At 39.0% G+C, this 10,319-nt stretch overlaps 1 protein-coding gene across 1 annotated transcript; it reads left to right on the top strand.

Annotated features, from left to right (window-relative positions):
- The first annotated feature begins 4,285 nt into the window (after positions 1-4,285).
- Positions 4,286-8,622, top strand: LOC140972469 (uncharacterized). The gene is made up of 6 exons (XM_073434892.1): positions 4,286-4,523; positions 4,581-5,102; positions 5,415-5,522; positions 5,831-5,980; positions 7,155-7,291; positions 8,428-8,622. Exons 1-6 carry the CDS (start codon positions 4,286-4,288, stop codon positions 8,620-8,622), a joined length of 1,350 nt encoding a protein of 449 aa, XP_073290993.1.
- The last annotated feature ends 1,697 nt before the right edge of the window (positions 8,623-10,319 follow it).

The raw sequence follows: 10,319 nt of genomic DNA on the forward strand, positions 1-10,319 counted from the left end.
AACGTAAACTTAATCTCCTTGACTAAATTCATAATTCGTTGTAAAACTTGAACCGCAGCCCTGGTTTTAACCCGAATCAACCTGCAACTTAACCAAACTTTCACCATAGCTAACCAAACCTAACTGACCTCTTTTCAACCCAATTCAAGCCATTTAAAACCCTTGGAATCGCCTAGAAGCCGCTGGAATTTTTCTGCCGATGTTTGAAAACTCTAACCCCGACAAGCCCTACGTTCCTTCGATTCTAGCCCCTAGCCAATGAGACCATACCCTGACCAGCCTTCTTAGGACCAAGACCGACCTGTAGGACCCCAATGGACCAACCCTAGTGAGCCATACACGAGGACGTGCATGGTTCATTCTTCTTGCGTGCACGGCAACGACTAGGTTGTGCCCTAGCCGTGCGTCTACCTTCCCTAGCCTCTCCAGCCATTTGTGGACCATCATGGCTCGATGCTTGGACCATCACGAGCCCAGCACCTTGCCCAGAAAGCAACCCGCTGCGTCTAGATATAATATGGTATGAATGATGAGAAAAAAAATAAGGCGTGCCTTTGCGTGATTCAAGCACGAATTACCAATTCTAGACGCGAGAAGACGTTACCGGAGAGACGGGGAAGCCTTGCTTCATTTTTCCTTCAAAATCCACGTGAAAGTGGCTAGGTTTCGTGTAGGGGTGTTCGTGTGGCTAGGGAGAGAGAACCCTAGGTTTCAGGGCTTAAAAATACCTCCTATGATTATAAATAATAAAGTAAAAACTTAGGCCCAATGACCTTAGTTTAATAGGTCCATAGGCCCATTAGAATGCAGGAAAAATATTTCATTTAGAAAAGTTTTCGAAAATATTAACCGACCTCCAAAAGTCCTTGTTTTCGTCCAAAATCGATTACTGGTTTAAAATATGACTCGGCATGTAAAAACATCTCAAAAGATACCATTTTTGAAATTTTCATATTTAATATGCCACATATCAAATAATTAAAAATAATCATTTAATAAAAATATTTTCCCTTTTCAATTCTCAGTCTCCGTTCCTCGGTTGCGTCTCGAATAACCCTTAAAACACAATTTTATGCATCGTAATATAAAAATATATTTTAAACATGTAAACATACCTACCACATTGAATTATTACAATTAAAATAATTTAATTAGATATTTTTTATTTTTCTTATATTTTCTTGCAGTTGGATGCGTTATCGTATTTTGGACTTTACAGAATTAACTGTTATGCTATTATGACAAATTATGCGAAACTTATGCAGTGTTAACATCTCAAGTTAATATTCCAATCACACTGAGAAATCTAAGCTACTGAAACAAATTTCTAAGAACGAAAACATCTCAAATTACTTAGCGAATACAATATATGTAAATGCAGTGTATCAGCTCATATTAGAAGCTTAACAACACAAATGATAGCAGATAAGATAGATAACAATAAAATGACTGTAAATAAAGGATGCTAGGGTTGTTTTATGGATGTTCGAAGGCTTAACTTTTACGTCTCTTCTTCTTCTGTTTCAAGAAAAATTTACTAGAAGATTTGATCAATACAACCCTTTGTACAAACTCACTCCTACTTAAGAGTTATCTCTCGCTTAATAGGAACTCTTAGCACACTCTTCTTAACCCAATTTGTTCATAAAAAAGTTTCTGACAGTTACAATGATTATCACAATATAATAAAGCTCGTGTAAACAAGATATAAGTGAGAACAAAAATGTGCACAATGTGATCCTTAATTGATCGGATAGAGCTATTTGCTTGTGCAATAACAACTTGAAGATAGGTTTTGAAAGAAAAGCCATGCAAGTTGAGAATGTATGGTGAAGATTAATGTAACAGTAGGGAGATAACTTCTGTGTTCAAAGAGTATCATCAAATCAATCTAACAACTGGTCTGCTCTGCTTACAATTTAAATGTTTCCAGCTTGATTTTATTCAAGCTGTTGAAGCATGCATAGCTGTAAGGCCTGAAATGATATCAATGTAATCCGAAATTAATTTATTGACGAATTGACGTGATTCTAGAGGGAAAAGCCGAGGAAGACGTGGGGAAACATATACTTATGTGTGAGGACAGAAGGCCTCACGCATATGCGTGGAGATGAGGCGCGCATATGCGCGAGCAGGAAATGCCGAGGCAGAAGACCTCGCGCATATGCACGAGAAAGGGCGCGCATATGCGCGAGCAGATGAATGTACAAGCGCTGAGACAGTAGGTCTCGCACATATGCGCGAGCATTGGACGCGCATATGCGCGAGCTGGTGTATTTGAAAATGCCGAGACAGTAGGTCTCGCGCATATGCGCCGGTGTTGGACGCGCATATGCGCGAGACGTGCTGCATGAAAAATAAGCCACATGGCTTGCCATGCATACCATCATGTAAATCTTCCTCTCAGTCAGAATTGCAGCCAGAAATCGAGACCTTCCATGCTTAAATCCTCAAGATTCCTCTTCATCTCTTAGAAATTTGATTATGTAAAATCCGGCCATCCGATTTGTGATCCGAATATAGTTTCATGCTTCTCTCGTCACGAGCTTCAAAAGGATGTAAGTTTTATACCTTTTCTTGTATGATTCAAAATTTTGATATAAGAGAAATCAGAATTTGATTGAGATTATGTGTTCTTGAGATATTGCTAATCGTATAAGCGAAACCGGATCGAAGAATGGATAACGTATGCAATTGTTATCATTTTTCCAGATTATGGTTGAATGAAATTGTGCAGATTTTGATATTGAGGGTTGTAATTGTTATTGGTTATGAGTTATGATAATTTCCTCATGTTTTTTGAGTTGTCAGATATCTCAATATGGCACCGTTGCACCGTTGAAACGTATTTCGATTGAGATTTCTTGTTTGGAGTTGTAAGTTGATATTGTCTATCGAAACATGTCATTCCAGATTTTGTATTGAAGCCTCCGAACTCGAGAATTCAACTTCACAACGTCAAACCAAACATCGAAGAAAGAAAGGTATAAATCAATGCTAAACCGGGATTGATAACTCGAGTAAGATAGAACTTGAGTTTCCCAAAACCACATACTTAGTTGTTATTGTTTTGATATATTTGAAATCTTTGAATGAAGGTGCTTGTTCTATTGATTTATAGAAAAGCACAGAACAGAAGATATATATCGTAAAAGAGTCTTTGGCAGATGTGCCAAGTCACTGGACGTTCGGTTTATATCGATACGCTTAGGAGTAGATCGACTCCTATTGCAGATACTCGATATAGTGTATCGAAGTTCAGGAATAAGAACGTACCACCATCTAGAAGGGGAGAGTAGGTGGGAGACTTGTTACGTTCTTATTCAACCGGGATCCCTAGACTAGGTAAGAGTCGAGTCAAAGATTAAGAGTTAAAGAGTTTGATTTCTAGTCTTGTATCGATTTATGTTTATCAAATTATGATACATGCTATTTGATAATTGATTATGCTTTTGTATATGCTTGTATGATTGCTTGTATAAGTTGTTTATACTGGGAATATAGTTCTCATCGGAGTTATCTGGCTGTTGTTGTGTTTGTATGTGTGCATAACAACAGGTGGGACATGATCAGGGTCGAGAAGAGGATGAAGATCGAGATTAGAGTGGTGATTCGGACTTAGATATAGATCTAGGGATTCAACACGTGACATATAGTTGATATACACTAGTTTGTACGATTTTTTTTGAACAAGTTTGTATTTTGGATCATGTTGTAGATAGTGAACTTGATCTTGTACTATAAATAAAAATGAAGCATAACTTGTTGTAAGATTTGATAAACTTGTTATGAGGGGTTCGCCATTAAAAAAAAAAATTCGACCTAGTTTATTTAGTGATCCATTTAATCCCAAGAATGATTCAGAAATGAGTTAGCGTCCGGGTCCCCACAACAGGTGGTATCAGAGCTGTAGGTTCCTAAGACTGAGATAGAAACAGAGTTGTAGGTACCTTAGACTGAAGTAGAAGCGGGTGAGCGGGATACATCGAGTTTTCTTTCTTGCTTCTGTGATACTAGCATGCGATTTATTGTAATGTTAATTTACATACTTTATATGCTAGTATGACAGTATGTTTTCCTGCTTTAGAAAATACATGTTTACCTGATTATTTGATTTGATTGGAACGTGTATATTTGAGAGTGAATCAGAACCGATTCTTGATCAGAGGTATGACGATCCGAAGAAGACTGAGACAGATTTGTTAGACTTGATTACTAACCATTTTGATAATCAGGTATGCCTCCTCGAAGAATCCCAGAACAGGGTAGTACCTCCAATAATCCGATGGATGTTACATCGACACCCATGGAAACACTGTTAAAGAGATTTCAGTCATTCAAACCGCCGACTTTGAAAGGCACTGAGAATTCTATCAACTGTGAGAGTTGGCTTGGTGATATTGAGATGTTGATTGATTCACTTGACTATACAGACGAGCGTAGAGTCAGACTAATTGGGCGCCAGTTACATGATGTTGCGAAGATTTGGTGGCTCACAACCAAGAGAGCCTTGGAGCATCGAGGTACGGTTATTACTTGGAAGATTTTTAAAACTGAATTCTATCAATGATTCTTCCCAGTATCGTACAGAAAGGACAAAGGTGCAGAGTTTGCCAACCTGAAACAGGGTAATTTGAATATTGAAGAATATGTGGCCAAATTCTCTACCTTGCTACGTTTTTCTCCGCATGTTGCTGATAATGATGAAGTTGTGGCTGATCAGTTCATCAATGTGCTAAATCCTGATATATTTACACTGGTAAATACGGGGCAACCAAATAATTTTGCGGATGCCTTGAACAGAGCAAAGGGAGCTGAAGCAGGCTTGATCAAGCAGAGAAGAACTTCGTATGCTCAACCACAGAGACAACAACAGCCTTTAACCCAGTGCCACCAACCCCCTCCCAGATTTGATAGTGGCGGTAGCAGCAGTGGGAAGAAGGATACTCTGAAAGCCCGAGGGAAGCAATTTAATAAGTCTGGAAGTAGTTCATCTAGCTCCAGTGGCTCAATACAGACCGGTTCTGGCCAAAGTTATACAGGGGTCTATTGCAGAACATGTGGAGGAAGACATCCAACAGAGAAATGCCAAGGAGAGCTTGGTAGTTGCAACATCTGTTGACAGCCAGAACACTTAGCCAAAGTCTGTCCACAGCGAGGTTCTCAACGATCCCAGGGAGCAGAAGCATCTGGATCAGTGGCTCAAGCTGATAAACGATCATCTGCTGTTCACTCTTTCCAGCCATCACCTACCCAGTCACAGCCGAGGCCAGGAGGAAGCCAGACTGTTAGCCAACCTCCGAGACAGCAGGTCCGAGTGTTTGCATTGACTGAAGAACAGGCCCAGGAAGCACCTGATGATGTGGTTGCAGGTAACTGTTCTCTTTGTGGTTATCCTGCTTATGTGTTGATAGATACAGGTGCATCCCATACTTTTATCTCTGAGCGATTTGCATTGATGCATGGTTTGCCTGTTGAGTCTTTATTTGCTGTCGTATCTGTCTCTTCACCTTTGGGGAGAGGTCTTATATCAGTGAATTTTGTTAGACATTATATCAGTGTATTATTGGTATTGATATGCTGACCAAGTACAGAGCTACCGTAGATTTTTTCCAGAAAATTGTAAGATTCAGACCTGAGATGGCTGATGAATGGAAATTTTACGGTAAGGGTTCCAGATCTCGAATTCCTTTAGTATCTGCTTTGTCTATGACTCGATTATTATAGAAAGAAGCAGAGGGATTCCTTGTGTATTCAGTAGATGTACTGAAGTCGGGCCCTTTATTGGCAGATTTGCCAATGTTATGTGAGTTTGCTGATGTCTTTCCAGATGAGATTCTGGGGTTGCCTCAATTCCTAGAAATAGATTTCAGCATTGAACTGATACCAGGTACAGTACCTATTTCTAAAGCTCCATACAGAATGGCAACAGTTGAATTGAAGGAATTGAAAGATCAGCTAAAAGATTTACTAGCCAAGGGTTACATCAGACCGAGTGTTTCTCCTTGGGGCGCTCCAGTACTGTTTGTCAGAAAGAAAGACGGTTCAATGAGACTTTGCATTGAGTATCGGCAATTGAACAAGGCTACGATAAATAATAAATATCCTTTGCCTCAAATTGATGATCTATTTGATCAGTTGCAGGGTTTTTCTGTATATTCCAAGATCGATCTGAGATCTGGATATCATCAGTTGAGAGTCAGAGGTTCTGATATATCAAAGACAGCTCTCAGAACCAGGTATGGCAACTATGAGTTTATAGTCATGCAGTTTGGTTTAACGAATGCTCCAGCTGTATTTATGGGTTTGATGAACCGTATATTTCAGAAATATCTTGATGATTTTGTGATTATCTTTATTGATGATATTCTGATTTATTCGAAGACTTTGATTGATCATGCTGATCATCTGAAAATTGTCTTGAAAACTCTGAGGGCTGAGAAATTTTATGCAAAGCTATCGAAATGTGAGTTTTGGCTGAACCAAGTTGTATTTCTGGGACACATTATATCTAGAGATGATCTTTCTGTTGATCCTACCAAAGTTGAGGCTGTGATTAATTGGCCTAGACCGACATCAGTGCAAGAGATACGCAGTTTTATGGGTTTAGCAGGCTATTATCGTCGATTCATCAAAGATTTATCTAGTATTGCTGAGCCGATTACTCAGTTAACCCAGAAGAACACCCCTTTTGTTTGGTCAGAAGCATGTGAATCCAGTTTCCTAGAATTGAAAAGGAGATTAACCAGTGCTCTGGTGTTGACTATCCCGTCAGGTACTGGTGATTTTGTTGTCTATTGTGATGCTTCTCACAGGGGACTAGGTTGTGTTCTGATGCAGCGAGGACATGTCATTGGCTGCCATCGTATTTGCACTGAAGATCTGGCGACACTATCTATATGGTGAGAAGTTTGAAATTTATTCTGATCACAAGAGTCTGAAATATTTATTTTCACAGTCAGAACTGAATATGAGACAACGAAGATGGCTTGATTTGCTGAAAGATTTTGATGGTGAAATCAAATATTATCCAGGGAAGTCAAATGTAGCAGCTGATGCACTGAGTCGAAAGGTATGTTCTTTATCTTTATCGACGATTGGTGTCTCGAATCTGATTGAAGATTGCTGTTTGTCTGGATTAGTAATTGAAACAGATTGTAAACCTCTGAGACTTTATGCTATTCAAGTTGAACCAGAACTGATTGTGAGAATTAAAAAAGCACAGAAAATTGATCAGAATATTAAGAATTCGATTGCGATGGTTAGAGCAGGGCATCAATCTGAATATCAGGTTCGTGACAATGTGTTAAATTTGACTTATCGTCTTGTTGTGCTAGATGTTTCAGACTTGAAATAGCAGATTTTGAAAGAAGCACACGGTAGTCGTTTTAGTATTCATCCTGGTGGCAGAAAGATGTACAATGATTTGAAGAAATAGTTTTTGTGGAAACAGATGAAATCAGATATTACAGATTTTGTGTCCAGATGCTTGAATTGCCAACAGGTGAAAGCAGAAAGGAAGAAACCAGGAGGTCTATTGCGTAGCTTAGCTATTCCAGAATGGAAATGAGATCACATTTCCATGGATTTTGTTACGAAGCTACCACGATCCTCTTGAGGTTGTGATGCGATTTGGGTCATTATTGACAGATTGACCAAATCAACATGTTTTATTCCATACAGAATGACGTATAGACACGATCAGATGGCAGAGATTTATGTCAGAGAAGTGGTCAGATTTCATGGAGTGCCAAAGTCCATCATATCAGATCGTGATCCTCGATTTACTTCGCACTTTTGGCATAGTTTGCAACAAGCTCTAGGTACGAGATTACACCGAGTACTGCATATCATCCTCAGACAGACGGACAATCAGAAAGAACTATCCAGACATTGGAGGATATGCTTAGATTTGTAGTGCTAGATTTTGGCACTAGTTGGCAAGATTCCTTACCACTTTGTGAATTCTCGTACAACAACAGCTATCAGACGAGTATAAAGATGGCTCCGTTTGAAGCGTTGTACGGCAAGAAGTGCAGATCTCCTCTTTACTGGGATGACATCTCAGACGTACCTGAAGTTGGGCCTGATATGATTCGAGATATGACTGAGAAAGTAAAGCTGATTCAGCAAAGAATGAAGACAGCTCAGGATAGGCAAGCCAAATATGCGAATATTTGACGTCGACCTTTAGAATTTGAGGCAGGAGATAGAGTATTTCTGAAGATTTCTCCTTTCAGAGGCGTTGTCAGATTTGGCAAGAGGGAGAAGTTGTCTCCACGTTAAATCGGTCCGTATGAGATTCTTGAGAAGATAGGTGATCGTGCATATCGACTCGCCCTTTCTCCGTCTCTATCTGGAATACATGACGTATTTCATGTGTCTATGCTACGGAAATATCTTCCTGATGCTTCTCATGTTCTTCAGCATGATGAAGCCGAACTTGATGAAACTGTAAGTTATTTTGAAAAGCCACTTCAGTTTCTTGATCGTAAAGAAAAGCAGCTCAGAATGAAGACTGTTTCGCTTGTGAAAGTGCAGTGGAGTCGACATGGCATCGAAGAAGCTACTTGGGAGACTGAATCAGATATGAGACAGAAATTTCCAGAGTTATTTCATTGATGGGAGTTTATTATTCGTTTCTGTGATACATTCTTCTTTTTATGTGATTGATTGCCTGCGATTTCGAGGGCGAAATCATGTCTTAGAGGGGGAGAATTGTAAGGCCTCGAATAATATCAATGTAATCCAAAATTAATTTGTTGACGAATTGACGTGATTCTAGAGGGAAAAACCGAGGAAGACGTTGGGAAACATATACTTATGTGTGAGGACAGAAGGCCTCGCGCATATGCGCGAGCATATGCGCAGAGATGAGGCGCGCATATGTGCGAGCAGGTAATACCGAGGAAGAAGACCTCGCGCATATGCGCCAGAAGGGGCTCGCATATGCACGAGCAGATGAATGTACAAGTGCTGAGACAGTAGGTCTCGCGTGGTGTATTTGAAAATGCCTAGACAGTAAGTCTCGCGCATATGCGCCGGTGTTCGACGCGCATATACACGAGACGTGCTGCATGAAAAATAAGCCACATGGCTTGCCATGCATACCATCATGTAAATCTTCCTCTCAGTCAGAATTGCAGCCAGAAATCGAGACCTTCCATGCTTAAATCCTCAAGATTCCTCTTCATCTCTTAGAAATTTTATTATGTAAATTCTGGCCATCCGATTTGTCATCCGAATATAGTTCCGTGCTCCTCTCGTCACGAGCTTCAAAAGGATGTAAGTTTTATACCTTTTCTTTTATGATTCGAAATTTTGATATAGGAGAAATCAGAATTTGATTGAGATTATGTGTTCTTGAGATATTGGTAATCGTATAATCGAAACCGGATCGAAGAATGGAGAACGTATGCAATTGTTATCATTTTTCCAGATTATGGTTGAATGAAATTGTGCAGATTTTGATATTGAGGGTTGTAATTGTTATTGGTTATGAGTTATGATAATTTCCTCTTGTTGTTTGAGTTGTCGGATATCTCAATATGGCGCCGTTGTACCGTTGAAACGTATTTCGATTGAGATTTCTTGTTTGGAGTTGTAAGTTGATATTGTCTATCGAAACATGTCATTCCAGATTTTGTATTGAAGCCTCCGAACTCGAGAATTCAACTTCACAACGTCAAACCAAACACCGAAGAAAGAAAGGTATACATCAATGCTAAACCGGGATTGATAACTCGAGTAAGATAGAACTTGAGTTTCCCAAAACCACATACTTACTTGTTATTGTTTTGATATATTTTAAATCTTTGAATGAAGATGCTTGTTCTATTGATTTATAGAAAAGCATAGAACAGAAGATAGATATCGTAAAATTCTCAATTCATGCATTTAAATCCTTAAAAGACAAGTTATACATTTTTACACTTCTAAAGATTGTCGTAGTCTTCGAACTATTATTCCTTACATGGAATCCTAAAAAATTTAATTCAACTAGTAGCCACAAACCATCAATAATTTCTTAGAAAACATACATGCCCCAAATGTATTCAAAATTTTCAAGATTAACTTATGAGCCACGAGTAGAACATCAGTACTACTAACCGAAGTTAATATAGTCAAATCATTTCCAACCATTCCCTAACGCCCAATAGCCAAATTCCTAATCATGTCCAATTCCACCACAAAATCAGCATGCATGAAAATCATATGATTTCTCAACTCATGTCGCAATATGCATAAAAAAATTTGAAACGTCAAATCTCAAAACATACTGACAGATAAACATGTACTGTAAAACGTATATCATGTAA

Source organism: Primulina huaijiensis, chromosome 3, assembly GCF_012295235.1.
Source record: "Primulina huaijiensis isolate GDHJ02 chromosome 3, ASM1229523v2, whole genome shotgun sequence".
Taxonomy (NCBI): domain Eukaryota; kingdom Viridiplantae; phylum Streptophyta; class Magnoliopsida; order Lamiales; family Gesneriaceae; genus Primulina; species Primulina huaijiensis.

What these genes read in the sequence shown, in the direction of transcription:
- LOC140972469 (XM_073434892.1), top strand. Translation starts at nt 4,286, where the DNA reads ATGGATGTTACATCGACACCCATGGAAACACTGTTAAAGAGATTTCAG. An exon ending in GAAATGCCAAGGAGAGCTTG is followed by an intron (nt 5,103 to 5,414) that starts GTAGTTGCAACA and finishes ATGTGTTGATAG; the next exon opens with ATACAGGTGCATCCCATACT. An exon ending in CTCTTCACCTTTGGGGAGAG is followed by an intron (nt 5,523 to 5,830) that starts GTCTTATATCAG and finishes ATGTCTTTCCAG; the next exon opens with ATGAGATTCTGGGGTTGCCT.